Source organism: Delphinus delphis, chromosome 7 (genome assembly GCF_949987515.2).
Source record: "Delphinus delphis chromosome 7, mDelDel1.2, whole genome shotgun sequence".
Taxonomy (NCBI): Eukaryota; Metazoa; Chordata; class Mammalia; order Artiodactyla; family Delphinidae; genus Delphinus; species Delphinus delphis.
The window spans coordinates 103,595,601-103,614,514 of NC_082689.1; the positions used below are offsets into that span (position 1 = coordinate 103,595,601).

General features: G+C 45.3%; 2 protein-coding genes across 3 annotated transcripts in view; one reads left to right on the forward strand and one right to left on the reverse strand.

Annotated features, from left to right (window-relative positions):
* Positions 1-11,299, reverse strand: part of C7H2orf76 (chromosome 7 C2orf76 homolog) — an 86,156-nt gene extending 74,857 nt beyond the window's left edge. The window contains exon 1 of one of the 2 annotated variants that reach the window (XM_060015729.1): positions 11,248-11,299. The gene's annotated coding sequence lies outside the window, so the exon portion shown is untranslated. Of the gene's footprint in view, positions 1-8,935; positions 8,976-11,247 lie in introns of those variants that run through there. The other variant, XM_060015730.1, reaches the window with a different exon arrangement.
* Positions 11,300-11,364: 65 nt separating this feature from the next.
* DBI (diazepam binding inhibitor, acyl-CoA binding protein) lies at positions 11,365-16,421 on the forward strand. Its single transcript, XM_060016940.1, has 4 exons — positions 11,365-11,521; positions 12,551-12,668; positions 14,737-14,799; positions 16,132-16,421. Exons 1-4 carry the CDS (start codon positions 11,513-11,515, stop codon positions 16,203-16,205), a joined length of 264 nt encoding a protein of 87 aa, XP_059872923.1. The 5' UTR covers positions 11,365-11,512; the 3' UTR covers positions 16,206-16,421.
* The last annotated feature ends 2,493 nt before the right edge of the window (positions 16,422-18,914 follow it).

Sequence of the window (18,914 nt, forward strand, 5' to 3'; positions counted from 1 at the left end):
AGGAATCAACCCTGCTCACTGATTTTGGACTTCTAGCCTCCAGAACTGTGGGACAATAAATATCCGTTGTTTTAAGCCACCCACTTTGTGATACTTTGTTATAGCAACCCCAAGAGACTAATACAAATGCCAAATTGCAAAGACATATATAGAAGGGAAAGGTGTTCTTACAGAGGGAGGTGGTGGGTAAAGGGGCAAAAGTGACTGTTTTAACATTATGTTTGCTTAAACTAAAACTTTCATTTTCAAAAGTAACCTCATTATTAAAACATGAACTAGAGTTACAGTGAAGCCTCACTACCACTGCATTATTGTGATTTGCAGGAAAAATATATATTTGGTCTTCATCCACAGTTCCTGGCTCACAGCTCCCAAAACTCTTGGAATTTCCTGAACGATGGGATGATATTTGGTCTCTTGTCCTCAGTTCCTGAAAACACTTCAGGGAAGGTGACTTTTGGGATCCCACCCAAAGGCAGGGGCTGGTTGTCAGGAGAATCAACTTTCGGTCCCACTCCCTGCCGGAAGTTGAGTCAATCACCACTGGCCAGTGATTTAGTCAATCATGACTACGTAACAAAGTCTCCATAAAAAACCCAAAAGGACAGCTTTTTGGACCTTTTCAGAGAGCTTCCACATTGGGAAATCAGAACACTTCCACATGCCCCCATGCTTGGCCCCATCCACCATGAGGACAGAAGCCCCTTTGTTCAGGACCTTGACCTTCGTATCTCATCTGGCTGTTGATTTATATCCTTTTATAATAAGTCAGTAATCTAGTGAGTAAACAGGTTTCCCTGAGTTCTGGGAGCCCTTCTAACAAACTAAGTGAACCCCAAGAGGGAGTCGTGGGAACCTCTGATTTACGGCCAGTTAATCAGAAGTATAGGTTACAACCTGGACTTGCAATTGGCATCCTGAATTGGAGGAATCATCAGAACCTCCAATCTGTAGCTGGTCAAAAGCACAGGTAACAACTTGTGACTGGTCTCTGAAGTGGAGGGAGGTCTTGTGGGACTGAGCCCTTTGTCTATGGAATCCGATTCTACCTCTGGACAGACAGTGTCAGAAATGAGTTGAACTTTTGTATACCTGCTAGCATCCAAGAACTGATTGTTGATGTGGGGAAGTCTCCACACACACACATTGGAACTGGGTCCAGGAACCCAACTCAAACAGGCCAAAAAAAAAAAAAAAAAAAAAAAAAAAAACTGTCTGTTATTACACCAATCCATATTAAATGGTACTGCAAACAGTTCCTGAAAAATTATAATGGAGTCAATGAAGAAAAGCCACAGACTCCTCAGTCTCAACTCTACGACCTTATAATGAGGATAGGAGCAAGTTCTTTAACCTCTAATTTTGTTATGAATTTGCTTCAAGGTTTCTGCTTTAATAAACAGCATTAATGATGATAATAATAGCTACTCAGCATGTGTCAAACATTGTGTTAAATGCTTTAGAAACATCATTAATAATCCTCAATTACCTATCAGCAAAGCAGGTCCAAGTGTCCCCATTTTACAGATGAGGAAACAAAGGATGTGTGAGTCAAGAACAATGATGCTAACTCAGTAGCAGAGCCAAGACCAGAACATAACGTCTTGTGACTTCCATCAAGAGCTACCTATTATATCACACAAATAATGTATTTGGCAGACTCTAATACAGAACAACCAGTTTCACTGGAGCAACGTTCCCATTACTTTCACACTTAATCAGAAAGTACTGTTAAGATAAATTCAAAACTTACTTTTTGTATCACTCATCCCAGGAAGGATGCTTTTTAAAATAAACTGTTTCTAAGGTGATATTTTAAAATGTACATTATACAAGCACTAGCTAAAGTTGAATTTGGCCTTACTGAAACTCACTTTTAATGGCAAACCAATAAGTATCTGACCAGTTGGCTTTGTTTTTTTTTTCATTTAAGTATAGTCGCTATACAATATTATATAAGTTACCACTATACATTTTTTAAAGGTTCTACTCCATTTATAGTTATTATAAAATATTGGCTATATTCCCCTACCACTTGGCTTCTTCACAAGAAAAATATCCTGCTATTGAATTTGGTAAGTTTCAAGCTTAACCACATGTAACAGCTTTCACATAGCCAAAACAGAACTAATGCTCTCCTGAAAAGAATGGAGAACAATGAGTCTGTATGCACCTTTAATAGCCAGAACTTAAGTTACAAATTCAGAATCTAGTGTAATTCACAGAGAAAATAATACTAATGATTTTTAAGCGGTACTGTTCTCTGCTTCTGGGAAGATGGAGTAGATGTACTTTTCCTTATGCTTCCTGCTAAAGTACAACTAAAAATCCTGGACATTATCTATAAAACAAACATAAGAGGATCAAAAAAGTGGAGGGAGGGTGGCAGACTGGCCAGGGACCTGTAGACCTGAGGAACAACATGGTGGAGTGGTCCCTGGGTTTTCATATGTCTCAGACACAGAGCTGAAGAAGTCAGCAACCCAGAAACACGAACAGGTGCAGGGAAAAAAAAAAAAAAAAAAAGCTTGAACAAAGCCTGCTCTCTCTAGCCAAAGGACCAGGAAAGGGACAGCCTAGCCAAGACAGAAAACTTTTAGACAAATGAGCCCTCAAATCCAGCCAAAAATCACATAAAAAACTGCAGCCCCACTGCCATGAGCAAAGGCAGAGCTAGAGCCTAGACGTCTACCCTTCCCAGGCTTTAATGAGGAGCCCCAGCCCCTGCCAGGGTCACATCAGAGAAGGCTGACTGGGAGCTGGACAATAATGAGCTTGACTCCCTGCATCTCAGAGTCAGTGGAGACCACCTGCAGAGCTCAGACTTCCACCTCCACAGTAATAAAAGGCCTTCCCCTTCCACACTGGGGCGCTGTGGAGAGTTTAGCTAAGCTACTCCACAGTATTGCTACCTCGGCATCCATTTTGCTGGCTGTGTGGCCCATAGGGACCTTAAACTGAAACTTGCCCCCTCATGCAAGCATGTGCCCTAGATAGCAGCCCTCAGAGTCACAAGCAAATACGAGCTCCTGATATGACTTCTCCAACAGCCCCTGTGATCACCAGTTTCCCCTGCCTCCCAGGGCCTGCCCCTTACACACCCCTTAGATAAAACCCCCATGGAGCTTACTAGAACCCTGTACTTCCCATCCGAATTGACCAATCTGGCCTTAGCCTGGGAACCCCAAAGCATTCCACCCATAGACCCTAATAAAGCCATGTGCTCCAGGCCCTGTTGCTCTCTCTCTCTCTCTGCACCCAGTCTTGACCTCGCCATCTGGCCCCTCGAGGAGTGCCATGTACTCCCTCCAGGACCTGTGAGTCATAAACTTCTCTATTTCAATTTCTCTATGGTCCTCTGCTGGCCACAGCTCACCATCCAGCAATCTGTGCTCCACTTAACAAATGTTAATTTAACAAAGCAGGTAGTGTCAAAGGGGGCCCTGTGGAGAGTCAGGAAGCTCTCACCTCAAGAACCTAGAAAAAGCAAAGCAAAACAACCCAAAGTAGGCAGAAGGAAAGAAATAATAAAGAACAGAAATCAATAAAGTTGAAAATAGAAAAATGGTAAAGAGAAAGTCAATGAAAAAAGAGCTAGTTCTTTAGAAAGATCAAAAAAATTGACAAATCCTGTGCAAGACTGGCAAAAAAAGAGAGAAGATGTAAATGACCAATATCAGAAACAAAACAGAGAATATCATCAAAGGGTCTGCATACACCACGAGGGTAATAAGGGAATACTACGAACAAACCTACATATGCGCATTTCACAACTTAGATAAAATGGGTCAATTCCTTGAAAAACACAAACTACTACTGCTAATCCAATATGAAATAGATAATCTGAATGGGAACTATTAAGGAAACTGAATTCAGAATTTTGAAACCCCCACAAGAAAAATCACCAGGCCCAGTAGGTTTCACTGGAGAATTCTACAAAACACTTAAAGAATTAACATCAATTCTACACAATCACTTCTAGAAAACAGAAGAGGAGGGAACATTTCCTAATTCATTTTATGAAGCTAATAGTTACAGGATAACACACCAGACAAAGACATTATAAAAAAGAAAACCACAGACCAATATCCCTTATGAATACAGACATAAACATCCTTAAAATATTAGCAAATAGAATTCAACAATATACACAAAGAATTATACACCACGACCAAGTGGGGTTTCTTCCAGGGAAGCAAGTCTAGTTCAATATTCAAAAAGCAAGCAATGTAATCTACCACATTAACAAACTAAAGAAAAAAAAAATCACAAAATCATACCAATTGATGCAGAAAAAGTATCTGACAAATTTCAACATTCATTCATAATGAGAATTCTCAGAAAGAGAGGGGAACTTCCTCAACTTGATAAAGGGCACCTACAAAATAACCTACAGCTAACATTACACTTAATGGTAAAAGACTGAATGCCCTCCCCCGAAGATCAGGAACAAGGCAAGGATATCCACTCTCATCACTCATTCAACATAGGGCTGGAAGTTCTAGTCAGTGCAATAAGGCAAGAAAAGGAAATAAAAGGCACATACGTCAGAAATTAAACTGTCCCTATCTGCAAATGAATCTACATAGAAAATGCCAAGGAACAGGAATCTAACAAACACAAAAAAAAAAAAAAAAAACCACTTCTAGAATAAGTGAATTCAGCAAAGTCACAGGATACAAGATAAACAACTGTACAAATACAAAAAAAAATCATATTTCTATATACTAGTAATGAACACATGGACACAATTAAAAGTATAATACCATTTGCAATCACTCAAAAACAATTAAATGTTCAGGTATAAATCTACCAAAACATGCACAGGACTTACACTGAAAACTACAAACTGCTGATGAAAGAAACAAAGATCAAAATAAATGGAGAAACATGCTGTGTTCATAGACATGGTAAAAATATCAATTCTCTCCAAATTGATATGCAAGTTTAACACAATTTCTGTTCAAAATCACAGCAAGATTTTTTCTTTTGTAGACACGGACAAGATTATTCTAAAATTCATATGGATTGGGAAAATAACTAGAATAGCTAAAACAATTTTGAAAAAGAATAAAGTAGGAAGAATTGCTTTACCCAATTTCAAGACTTATTATATAGCTACAATAATCAGAACTGTGTGGTACTGGTGGAGGAATAGATACATAGATCAACAGAAGACAGAACCCAGAAAAGACCACATAAATATGCCCAATAGATTACTGACAGATGTGCAAAATCAGTTCAATAGAGGAAAGATATCTTTTCAACAAATGGTGCTGCAGCAATTAGACATCCAAGGGGGCAGGGGAGGGGGGGGAGAACCTCAACCTAAATCTTACACCTTATACAAAAATTAACTAAACCTCATTATGTTAATTTTAAAATGCAAAACTATAAAACTTTTACAAAAAATAGGAGAAAATCTTCAGGATCTAGGGCTAGGCAAAGATTTATTAGACTTGACACCAAAAGTGTAATCCACAAAAGAAAATATTGGAAGAACTGGATTTCAACTTATGCTCTGTGAAAGACTGTTAAGAGGATGAAAAAACAAAATAAAAACTGGAAGAAAACATTTGCAAACCACATATCCAACAAAGGAATAGTATCTGGACTATATTAAGAACTCCCAAAATTCAACATTTAAAAAAATCCAATTTAAACACGTGCAAAAGACAGAGAAATTTCACAGAAGAGATATACAGATTGCACAAATAAACACATGAAAATATGTTCAACATCGTTAGTCATTAGGGAATGCAAATCTAAACCATAATGAGATACCACTACACACCTATCAGAATGCCTAAAATAAAAAAGTGATAACACCAAATGCTGGCAAAGATATGGAGAAACTGGATCTCTCATTCACTGCTGGTAGGAATGTATAAGGTAGGAATGTATAAGGGTGTAGCCACAACAGCGGTTTCTTACAAAACCAAACATGGAATGGCCATATGGCCCAGATTTGCACTCCTGGGCATTTATCCCAGAAAAATGAAAACATGTTCACAGAAAACCCTGTACATGAGTACAGATTCTGTACTAGCAGCAGCTTTGTCCTTCAACAGGTGAATGGTTAAACAAACTGGTTCATCCATATGATGGAATACACTCAGCAATAAGAAAGAACTACTGGTACACACAACAATCTGGATGAACCACCGGAGAGTTGTGCTGAGTAAAAAAGCCAATCCCAAAAGATTACAAACTACGTGATTTCACTTATAGAGCATTCTTGAAATGACAAATTATAGCAATAGAGAGAACACATTCTTGGCTGCCAGGAGCAGGGGAGGGGGAGGGGCAGGAGGGAAGCAGCTGTGGCTATCACAGGGCAACATAAGGATGATGATGGAAATGTTCTGTATCCTCAACATATCAATGTCAATGTACTGTTTGTGGCATGTACTATAGTTGTACAAGCCATTACCACTGGGATAAATGGGTAAAGCGTACAAAGGATCTTTGTGTTATTTAACAATAAGAGCACATAGGGACTTCCCTGGCGGTCCAGTGCTTCCACTGAAGAGGGCACAGGTTCGATCCCTGGTCGGGGAACTAAGATCCCTCATGCTGGGGGAGCTGGGGAGCACATAAGTCTACAATTATCTCAAAATAAAAATAAGCTTTTTTTTAATGGCATTATCTCAAAACAAAGTTTTTTAAAATGGCATTATCTCCAAAAGAATTATCAGCCAAATCATTTGTCATCAGATTTTAATATTTCTAATTTTTTTTGTTGACAGGCAATAAAAGAGCTCACTAGAAAAATCATCTCTAACAACCTAGTTCCAAAGCATTTACCAAGTGCTTGTCATGTGAAACTAGGAGCTAGGTTAATAGGCAAAGATGAGGAAGACAATGTAGATTTAGAAGAGAGTTTATACTTCTAATGAAGCTGAACAAGAACTACAGTACTGAGCGCAAGATAACTTCATAAAACACTTCATTATTCCTGCCCATAGTCATAAGTATTTCTAAACAGAATACTTGACCACTGCACGACCAACTTACATATAAGTAACTCTAAAGTCTTCCCTTCCTTCCTTCCTTACTCCCGGCCAGTGTAGGACACTTTCCGCCAGGAACCCTGACCCCCATCCAAGCCCTGGTCTCCATGTCTCAACTAAGCCCAAACCAACCCCGACCCCAAGCCATGCTGGCTGGGCAAAATCAGGAGAGGGGAAAGGTGAGAACCACACACACACCCATTCTCCTCTCACCCAACTTGCTGCAACTTCTCTGAATACGAACACCCAAAGGAAGAAAAGAATGGCAAAGGGGAAGGGCTGGTTGAGACCTCCAGCTGCCAGGCCTCCCCTCACCAGTTACATCATCAGAAAAGGAAAAGACACATAAGAGGAGAAAAGGAATAAAAAAAAAGAAGAAGAAGAAAGAAAGGAAAGAAAAGCTATGGTACGTTTTTACGCCATCCCCTCAGCTGTCACCTCCCCACCCTTCACAAAACAAAGGTGCCCAACTCTGCCCAGCTCTCTCCACTCCTGTCCCAGAAGCATTTCGCAAGTGCCTCTGAACCCAAGTCCCCCTAAAACCGAGTTCCCTTACCAAGTTTATGATTAATATCTTTACCCAAAATTTTATTCCCTTTCTTGTCCCCTCAGACCCCAAACCTGTGCTAACTGAGCACTAATCAACCAGAGTCAGATGACTACAATTGCTGTTGTCGATAACATCTTTAGCGTACTAAAATTGCTATTACAGACATCATCATTAACGTACAAACTCAGGTTGGTTCTCCAGGGCAAGATGAGCTAACAGATCCCCAAGCCATGGACCACCTGGCCAGAGAATGGTAAACCAGAGACATCTTGACTCCCAAAACTAGAAACTACAATTAAGAAATGTCACAAAACAATGATTAATCCCAGCCTCTTTGTTCTTCCCCTTTTAAAACCCCCCCTAACTCAAAGATCAAGTTGGAGTGGCTAGGAGGCTTCTCCCACTCCCTTGCTTGGTGCCCTGCTGTACCGTAAACGCTGTGCATTCCTTCACCACAAGCCCATGTTAGTAGACTGGCTTTGCCGCCCATCGGGCGAGCAGACCCCAGTTGGGTTCAATAACACCTCCTTCCCTTTAAAACACACTGTTCTCCTCCCAGCTTTGGTGGAGCCATGCCTCAGGAGTCACATTCCAAGAAACTGGAAAACAAATACTAAATGAATATAATCCATCATTTGTGAATACTCTAACCCTTGCCTTCTACTGAAGCTTTACTGTAAAGCTTTTTATTGATTTTCACATTTTAATGGTTAGGTTACTCTTAGAAATTAGAGGTTTAGTTTATACCAAGAAATATTAAACTATTATCCACACCTACCAGGCAAGAACTGCTTTCACCTGTTAATATAATTTGCCCGTCTGGCTTTCCACTGAGACCCAGCAAGTGAAGCCTGTGAGTAGTCAAAACTGGCAACCCAAGGATGTGAGGGCAAGCTGCAATAATGATAATGGCCTCTCCACTAACTAGGACGGTCGATCAGGCTAACGAGCTGGCTCATCAGGTTCCCATCTTCCCTTAACATATCAGGTGTTCTGTTTCCAAGGCCGGGGGTGTAACAAAGAGACTACACGGCCCTTGCACAAGAGTTCATCTACTTTAACCCACAGTTTCACATTCAGTTCTAATAAACTTAGTTTCTAAGTTCATGGCTAATCAGAAGGAATATGTTTCATAGAGAAAAAAGCACTCTGTTCATTCACCCAAAATTTAAGTGCCTAACAAGTGCCAGGCACTTGGAGACGGAGCGTTGATTTATACACAGTGATCCCTGTCTTCCCTGGCTTACGTAGGCAAGGGGGCTCAGACAGTAGAAGAGTAAACTAAAATAAATATAAATGTAAAGAAAATAATTACAAAAAATAATTACAAACTGTGATTGTTGCTAAAAGGATATAAACAGAGCCAACGAACTTGTCTTTTCACGGGATATGAAGAGCAATTTCCTTTCCAGTACTGTCAAAACATAGAATTAAAAAATTCATACAATTTATTAACCCCAAATACACTCTAAAATTTACTTTTAAAAATTAAATCCCAGCTGCTGACTTGTTACCCTCTATGCTAAAAGCTGAATGGCATTTCAAATCCCTAGACTAGAGATGGTAATGCAGGGCATAAGGCAGTATTTCCACAGATGGAGGTTACAAAAAATAGGTCACTGAGAAGTGAGGGAAGGAAGCAGTAAGACAAAAAGCATGCCTTCAGCTATTTCAAAACTTGGCCTAGGCTGGGCCCTCTAACAAGGAAAAACACTCTTCTCCTCCTTGTCAAGATCACATAGCACCCTGCTCCCTGGGATCCACAATCCCTACTAGTTCCATACTTTAGTTGCTTTAAGCAACTTTTATAGACTAACCTGGGCACAAAACCACCATGTGCAAGGTTGGTTTTTAAGGAAAGTGGAGTATCTTCCAAAAAAAGGAACCAACAAATCAACCCCACTTAAACTGGAGACTGCCAAGTTAATTTAAAACACTAGCCGTGCTCTCTGCAATGTTTAGCTCCATTCAGAACTCAATCACACCAGCCAACCTTGGAGGAATATAAACAAAATTACATTATCAGAGGTACCTAACCTTTTCAGATGTGCCAAACACAATAACCTCGTGTTAAAACCTACTGACTGGAAGATATATTTGACTGCAAATCTGACCCACACAGGGAATAATCTGAATTTCCATCAAGAAGGCTGTAAGCACCAGATGATGGAGCAAAAGTGAATCCAAGCTCCATCTGAGCCTAGGAGTGAAGACAGTTCTGAACTGTCATTTTGGAAGACACTCACATCTCTTACAATTCAAATGTAATTTCCCCAAAGTTAATTCCAAAATTTTTGTTAGTTTGGCTTTGCTTTCTCAAACAAGATTATTCATTGACTTGAAGACTAGATGTGTTCCCTGCTATTGCATCTCCACTTCTTCCCTTTTCACAAAGCCTGACCTCTGTTACGAACTTATATCTGAAAGCTTCTACCTAGACTTTCTTTAGTCTAAACACCTCAGCTATAAATTAATGGCACGGGGGAGAGGGGGGCTGGGGGCGTGGATCCGTACTCCACTCATCTCGTTACAAATTAGGAATTGGAGAGGAATGGTCTCTTTTTTGAAAGCTCTCCAGAGAATTATTTTCCATCAATTCCCTCCTTGCACCCAGCTCCTTTGTAACCGCTGCCACAAAATTCTCCCTTTGGGTCTCTTAGGCATCACCCTCAAACTCTCCCATCCACCTGTGCTGTTCCGTTCTCCCATGGAGAACATCGGCCTCTGTAACAACCTTGCAAAGCTGCCCCCCTCAGTCTCCTCATTCTCTGCTCAGAAGCCTCTAACTTCCCATTTCACTCAGAATAAAAGTCAAAGTTCTGCATCATGTAGCCAGCCTGCCACCTCCTTAACTCTCCAGCCTCATCTCCTAACTTTCCCTCACTCCCTGCTCACACATTTACACTAACTTTCTGCCTGGAATGCTCCCTCCTCTCCTTGAGGGGCTCTCTCAAATGTTACCTTCCCTTAACCCTCCACCCGCCCCCCCCACCATGTAAAACTGCAAACTTCCAACTCCCTATCCCCCTAGCAAACTATTTAACTGATGTTATTCACTACTAGCCCCAATGTAAGTTCCAGGAATGCAAGGATTTATCTGTTTTATTCACTGCTGTATTCCCAAGGTCTAGAACTGCGCAAGATACCCGACCATTCAGTACGCATTCATGAATGAAGGAGTCATTTACTTAACAGATATCTGCTGAGCACCTAGTCCGGGCCAAGTTTGTTAAGTCCAGACAAATAAAACACTGTCCCTGACTTTGACGCACCAGATGGATTACTGCACACAAACAAAACAGGACTGCAAACTACGGCCACCAGCAAGCCACAGAACGTGCCAAAAATTCAAAGGAAGAGGTCTCGGTTTTGCCCTTCGGGAACACAGTCCAGCTTCCCACCCTCGCGAGATTCTCCAGGGACCATCGCCAGAGGGCCTCTTCTGGTCCCCTGAGCGGGGTGGGACCCTCGCCCTCCCCAAGCCCGAGAGGTTACTTGTCCAACGGTGCAACTTCCGGCCGGACACAAGATTTAATAAAACAAATTTTAAAACCTCCGCCCTTCAGCTTCCACCCCCCCTCTCCTCTGCCTCGCAGGTCACCCCCTTCAGTGGCCCGCAACCGAATCCTCACCACGACCTGACCGCCCTCACAATGGAAAGCGCCCTACTTCCGCAGTCCCCACCTGCTCCCGGCGTCCCCTGCGTCTCCTCCCTGGTGCGCATGCGCGAGCAAACCCTCCTGCGTTGCGGAGAGGCAGGCCGTGAGCGAGGCTGGGCACGCCCCCAGCGTACAGCTGGCTCCTGATTGGCTGCCTCTTGCTCTCCTGAGCGCTGTTGGGGAGGCCTGCGGCTGCGCCTCTGAAGGCGCTGGCAGTTGACTCTTGTGCGACTGCTTACTGCTCCTCGCCGTCTTCGCGGGCTTCCTGGAATCGTTGCAACGCCGCCGGCATGTCTCAGGTATAACGTGTGCCCAGCCTAGCTGCGAAGGTGCCACGGGGCGGGAGGCTGGCGCGGGGATCATCCCGCAGACACAACCCTGCAAGGTCTTTAACTTCCGGCTCTGCTGTTCTTCCTGGACCCATGCCCAGCGCACTCTTTGGACAGAGAGCCCTGTAAGCGGAACTTTCCGTGTTTGGACTCACAACACCGCTTCTTAGCCCGCAACTGCTGGCAAGGTGCCCATGGGGAGGACTTCGCAGTGAAGCAGGAATTGGGGTTGGAGGCGAGGGTCCTAGGAAGACAGATAGGATGTAGTGGGTTACATGGATCGAAAGAGTAAGGGGACCGTGTGCCCCATTCGGAAGGACACGGCAGGAGTAGGGGCGCCATACAGAGTGGAGAAGCAAGGAGGCTGTGGTTGAGAGCTTGGAGGTCAGGGAAAGTAGGGGCTGAGTGTCCGGCGTGAGGAGGGGTGACCTAGAGGTCTTTCCCTCCTTCGACTGTAGACGCTTTTCTGGGACCTAGCAGTGTGGGGCGACCTTTGGCTCCTCTACCCTCCCTCCAGTCAGGCACTGGGTCAGAGGTCGGCGCTGGATGCCCTCTCTCAGGGGGAGGGGGCCAGCGGGCTCTGGCCGCTGACACCGCTGCGCTCATGCCCTGTTCCTTTCTCAGCTATTTCAGTCACGCAGTGCCAGCCCTATCCGCAAGTCAGGGCTGTCCTGGGACCCTGTTCTGGCCAGGGAGTTGGCCACGCTGCCTTTTCTGTGAAGTGTATGCCCACTGCAGGCAGTCGTAGGCTGTCTCCTTCACCTCTGTTTCCAGTACCTGATACCTAGTATAGTGAGAGAGCCCGATGCATAGGTGTTCATCAAATGAGTGAACCGATGTGCTTCCCCTCCTGGTTTTGCTGAATCTTTCTAGCCGTGCTGTTGAGTTGAGGAAAGACTGCTTTTCCTCTCCTGCACTGCAAGAGCGAGTGCTGCCTTTCCAGCCCCCCCATCCCCACTACTGTGCTCTATTCAGGCCTCTTCTCTCCCTCGACTTTAGGCTGAGTTTGAGAAAGCTGCTGAGGAAGTTAAGCACCTCAAGACCAAGCCAGCAGACGATGAGATGCTGTTCATCTACAGCCACTACAAACAAGCAACTATGGGTGACATAAATATAGGTATGCTGAGGTTCATCAAATGAGTGAGGGCCGAGACTCATCAAAGCAGGCTCAGCAGCCTTGGTTGGTGCTGGAACTCTTAATCCCTGGGTGGGAACCTCACTCTCAAAACCACCCACAGCCCTACTGCCCTACTCTTAAGGCAGTTCATGGGATTCCTGAGGTTTAAGCTGGGAGAGGTTCCCCAGAGATCATGTTCCTGGATGGGGTTCACAGACCCTGTACTGTTCTTGGTTTCTTGGTGGCTCATATAGCAGTATTCAAATCCTAGTTTGGGAAGAACTTTATTCATTCCAGCATTTTCCATCTATTTGGGAGGAAGCAAAGATCCCAGCTTGGGAGAAATTTGCTCCAAGCTCTCAGATCAGTAGTAGTTCTGTTGAACCATACTGCTTCCACCCCAGATGGGCAGGATCAAAGTCAGAGCACTCAGCAGCTAGGCCAAGCCTGATGGCGGGAGCAGAGAAGCAGCTGGCTTCCTGCGGCAGGTCGGAAGCGTTTTTGCTGATAGCAGTTCCAGATGACCATTTGGCCCCTGTCAGAAAATCTTGGTATGGATTTTGAGGCCTTGGTTTGGACAACCATATTCTGCAATCCTGTCTTTTCTGCCTTGGACAGTTTTCATTCTGCCCATAAGTTCCTGAAACTCAGGAGTATATGGCAACAGCACGATGCAGTCTATGAAAGGATTCAGAGGTGGTGGCCATAGTAGCGTAGAAGGAGGTCACCCCGCCCCTGTTCAGGAGGGCAAGTGTAGCCCCCAGTTCCACTGCAGTTGGGGTAGAAGGTGGAGCTGGTGGGCTGGCTGCTAAGGATCCTGGGCAGTGCCAGATCAAAGATTACAGGGCGGGCTTAGTTCAGAAAGGTCTTGTGGTGAAGGTGAGTTTTACCCTGGGTTTATAAACTCTGCATCTTCCTAGGGAGGCAGGAGAGATGAAATGGGGGTGACCAGAATGGCTGAGAAGCTTTTCTGACAAACACAGTTTTCACAGAGACTGGCCTCTGCCCTGCTTTCACATAAGTATAGGTAGACTGGCTTGGGAATCTTATCACTTCCTGATTAGCTCCCTCTAGGGCTGCACTGTCCAATACGGTAGCCACTAGCCACATGCAGCTATCTAAATTTAAATGGCAAATACTTAAATAAAATCAACAGGCCAGTCCCCAGTCACACAAGCCACATTCCAGGTGCTCAGCTGCCATAAGTGGCAGGTGGCCCCTGAGTTGGACAGTGCAAATGTACAACCTTTCCATCATCACGAAAGGGCTGTTAGGATGTGCAGTTCTAGGATTCTGTTGATGATCCTGCAGGCGCAGTCTCGCTCAGGTATCCCTGGGAATGCTTCCTGGCAAGCACTTGAGGGGAGACTTGATGTTTCTCAGACACAGTGGTCCAGGCTATGGGCACTGCGATCGTTCCCCTTGGCTTTCTTCTCAGTGTGGCAGTGAACGAGGTCAGCAGGGAAGTAGTAAGTGTGTTTTCCAAGTGCAACTGATAACAGGTCTATATGTGTAAACCCATGGTATAACTTAAAGGAATCTTGCCCTCATGAACAGAATTCCCACAAAACAACAAGAAATAGACTAACAATTTGGTAGCAGAATGGGGCAAGGATATGAACAGACAGTTCACAGAAAAGGACACCCAGAAAACTGATAATAATGTGGGAGAGAAATTGGGTGGGAAAAGTGGGAGGAAACTTCATAGTATTCCCCTTGTGGTGTTTGAATTTTAAACCAGATGAATGGATTATAGTACTTGTTTAAAAAAAAAAGAAAAAAAAATTAAAGTACGGTTTTTAAAAGAAATTTTGGAGTTATTTAACTTATAAGACAAGGACTCTCTAGTAATGAGAACAGTTTTCCTCCTACTTTCTCTAATTTTAAATTTGGATTTCTGTACATGTGGGTTTCTGAAGGCAGAACCCGCCGTACTAGACCCATTTAACTCCATAGCAGAGCCTAGAAGGAATAGTGTAATAAAATATAGCTTTCATGGCAAGAAGATTGATAAAGTTCCTTATTAGAACTTGCAGCAGGTCTCATGTCTTTCCCTCTCTTGTTTAAGAACGGCCTGGAATGTTGGACCTCAAAGGCAAGGCCAAGTGGGATGCCTGGAATGAGCTGAAAGGTAATTGTTCTAATATGTTTCCCTCATTTGGGAAGCCTAGTAATGAAATACTCTTCATTAAGGAGTATAAGGGGTGAAGAGAGAGAACACAGTGGATGAGGCACATGCTGGGGAACCAGTTTGACCGGGGCCAGAATGGAAAAAAAACTGGGCCGCCTACTTATTCTTCTAATACCATTTATGCCTTTTCCAAAAACACCATCTCTGAGTCATGGTATCATCTGGAGAGAGGAGGGGCTGGGGACCAGGCCACTAACAGACTGGGAGGTGATAAGAGTTGGCTTGGCCTTTATATGTATTTAGAATAAGGGGTGGTTTCCTGTCCAAACCTCCCTCTCCCCCACAAGGCCAGGCAGTGACCCTCTAGCCCAAGCAGCCCTCCCCGGTTCCCTTCCAGCCAGAAAGGCACCTAAAAAAAAGGAATGAACTAATGCGTGGCAAGCTGCTGGCACATCGTAGCCTTGGTGAATGGAGCTATTATGCGCTAAGCAACAGCAGGCAAGAAGTATCCCAGCTCTGACTTAATCACGTGCCACCTGCAGCCGTAAGACCCAAAAGTTGGCACTAAAGTGCCTGCCAGCTTTTGTGCCCTCGCTAGCTTGTTTCTGAATAAGCCCTCTGTCTTCCTGCAAATGAGAAACACTTGAATTCAAAAGGGGCCAGGATACAAAAAATACACTCCTAGGATTTGCAAGTAACTGGAAGAGGAATGCCCGTCTGACTGTCCATTCTCATTGGGCATTTCCATACCATTCCCAGGCCCCATGTACTTGCCCTTGCTCCAGAACACACTCTGATTCTCAGTGAATATCTCTCCTTCACCGTAGAATCCAGGACTCTGGGCATCACTGTCTCTGAGGGGTATCGCCAGTGTCCCCTATATTCCCCTCCGAGAGCCAGCTGCTGTGCTCAGAGTCCTCAGAACTTTTCTCATAGCTTCTCTCTGGGGAGTAGAGGGTGCCTGGCTTTGTTTTTTCCCTGGCAGCTTAACAGCTCTGGGAGATAAGAGCCCGATAGAGAAATAGGTGATAGGTCAAAGCCAACTGTGAAAGTCAGCAGGACCAATAGTCACTGCAGCTCCCCATGTTAGGCTTGACATGACAGTAGGGGGACTCACATCGGCTCAGTGCTTTATGGAGCATTGCCTGTGGATCAGGCTTCTCGAGGACTTGAAGTCAAATCCTGGCCAGGTCTGTGAGGTGTAGGTAGGAGCACCACCACCCGCTTCACAGGTGAGAAATTGAGCCTCAGAACGTTAAACCAGGGCTCTAAAGTCTGCTACCTTTCTACCATGCTGCCTCTGTGACAAATAATCTTGTTGATGCCTTACAGGGACTTCCAGGGAAGATGCCATGAAAGCTTATGTCGACAAAGTAGAAGAACTAAAGAAAAAATATGGAATATAAGGGACTGGGTTTGGCTGCCAGCCACACATTTCACCTAAACTGATCTAATACCTTGTTTTTCTAATACTGTGGATGAAGTTAGTAAATAACTAGTTAACCCAGTTGCTCAAAATAGCCCAGGATATGACACTAACAGAATAGGCGCTGAAATGGTTACTGATCCTTGCTGAGCAGTTTTTATCAATAGATCAATTAAAAGTATGTTTGTTACTTTAAGTCTTTGATAACCTGGGTTCTTGAAATAATGTACTCTGTTGCGATCGCTCTTCCTCACTTTTTCTAACAGTTTCATCTGGAAGTGTTTGAGCTTACCCTTCTCACCCTCCTCTGTGCTCTGCTGGAGGGTGGGCAGGCACTCCCACCTGTTGAGACCTGGCATGTGCTCACCTCTTGTGTGGAGGAAAAGGATTATAGAAGTGGCCTTTCCCACCTCCTTCCCTCAACTCCAGCCACACTGGTCAGGCGGGCTGAGATGTCAGTTTGCAGCTACTGCCAACCCTCTGTCAGGAACATTGCTGGCCGCAAGCTCTGAGGAAGGCAGGGTTGATGAGTGTCTGAGGTCTGTCTGAGGTCCAACCAGTCCATGGTTGCAGAGCAAACAAGCAAGGGTGGAAGCCCCAGTCAGGGTGCGATGTGCATCTGCAGGGAGCATTCCCAGAGTCCGTGTGGAAGCTTGGCCACAGGCAGCTGGGCAGGCAAAAAACAAGTGGGGAAAGCGAGGGCTTAGCAGGGAGGAGGGCAGTCAGGACCTAGGAAGGGCAAGGGGTTAAGGTTGCAGAGAAGAAAGGCTGGAGCTTGACTTTGGAGGATGCAGCCGGTTGCATAGTAAAAAAGAAGAAAAGGAGACAGCTGTGAGACCCTCCCTGCCCCATGTTCCCTGTCAGTCACTTCCACAGTCCTACAGGGGAAGCACTCCTATTTCCATTTTGCGGGTGAGGTTGCTAAGGCCAAAAGGAATTCAGGAGAGGCTCTCTGAGGCCAGGAAGCTTAGTTCTCCCTTCCCGAGCCTGTACCCTGGTGTTAGACATAGTTCAGCCTTGCTCGACAGTGAGACCTGAGCATTACAGTGACTTGGCCAGGGTCACTCAGCTGGTAAAGAAACTCAGAACCAGCGTTCAGGTGCAGATCTCCCTGGTCCAGATACCTGTACCATCCAAGGTGGCCTCACAGACATGAGCAGCATTGTGATGGGAGACACAGGAGCAGCAGGGAGGACAGGCGTCTGGTGGGGCTGGCGGACGGCAGGCCTTCAACGCCGAATGGGACTAGGTAGTGGAAAGTTGGTAACCAAGTTAAAAAGTACAGACTTTTTTTTTTTTTTTTTGCGGTACGCGGGCCTCTCACTGCTGTGGCCTCTCCCGTTGCGGAGCACAGGCTCCGGACGCGCAGGCTCAGCGGCCGTGGCTCACGGGCCCAGCTGCTTCGCGGCATGTGGGATCTTCCCGGACCGGGGCACGAACCCGTGTCCCCTGCATCGGCAGGCGGACTCTCAACCACTGCGCCACCAGGGAAGCCCCAAAAGTACAGAATTTGACCGTAGGTGATGGGGAGCTGCTGGGGAGTTGACATGGTCAAAGGCATTCAGACGGTCAGTCTGACTGTATCAGTAATTATTGAAAGTAGCTAATCGTCCTGTTCCAGCCCAGGCTGCCCAAGGAAAGCTAAGCCCCACAGCTCAGATGTAGATGGTAAGGTCACCCCAACAAAGCAGTAAGGTCAAGGTCCAAAACGCAGACACGCGGCCCAGGGGAGGTGAAATCCTGAATAGCAGTGTCACTTGTGCAGCGCCAGTTCCTGGGCACGGATGTGACTGAGGGTATATGAGGCAGGGAGCCCACAGTCCTCTCCCACCTCGCTTCACCCAGGCTGCCAAGACCACCCAACTCATGGGCATCTGTGAGCCCCGAGGGAGGCAGTAAGGAGTCATAGCCACTCGCCTGTACCCATTTTTGGATCATCTTTGCTCGGTTATTGGCTGTTTCAGGAGTAAACCAGAGGACAAACAGTCTTACATAGAGGCAAGGTATGGCGCTTGTCCAAACAGACCTGGTCCAGGGTCGGGCCTAGCGCACCCACCCCAGGGTTGTGAGAAGCTCCTGGCATACAGTAGGTGCCCCGGTGTGTAGCACTTTATCAGGAATTTCTCTCTCACCCTCCTTCAAACCAATTTTTGTCGCTGGCAACATCCCTGGCAATATCTATCAGAGTCAGGGACCTAGCGCAAGAGCAAATTATCACTCCTTTGGTAATACTGGAGAGGGTGTGGATAAGAAAAGCACCTGCCTAGTATCCTGCCCTATTTCTAGCTTGTGAGAGGCAGCCAGGGGCTGTGCTCAGGCTCCATGTCACTGCCTCGCTGCCAGCCGGGATCCCAGAAGAGTGGGCCTGAGCTTAAGGAAGCCCTGATAAAGATAGCGCAGTCTGGCCCCCTGCAGTTAGTTACACTCCGCCAAGACTGTACTGTGAGGACTCGTATCTCTTCTCCAGCGGATGCCGATTGCAGAGAAACACTGGAGTGAAAAGGCGGACCCAAGGCCCCTCTGCCCACCACTGGCTTGGCCTCTGATGGGTGGCCGTCCTTTGCGGAGGACCTGCAGAGCCAGGCTCCCTCTCAGTCTCTTTGCTTCAGTTCTGAATGTTATCCATGGTGCCTTGAGGTGGGGACTACACCTCCTAGCTGTGTAATGGGGGTTACTGTGTCCATTATTC

Excerpts from the sequence above, each read along its gene's own strand:
- DBI (XM_060016940.1), top strand. Across the intron at positions 12,669-14,736 it reads TATGGGTGACATAAATATAG|AACGGCCTGGAATGTTGGAC; the intron begins GTATGCTGAGGT and ends CTCTTGTTTAAG. Across the intron at positions 14,800-16,131 it reads TGCCTGGAATGAGCTGAAAG|GGACTTCCAGGGAAGATGCC; the intron begins GTAATTGTTCTA and ends GATGCCTTACAG.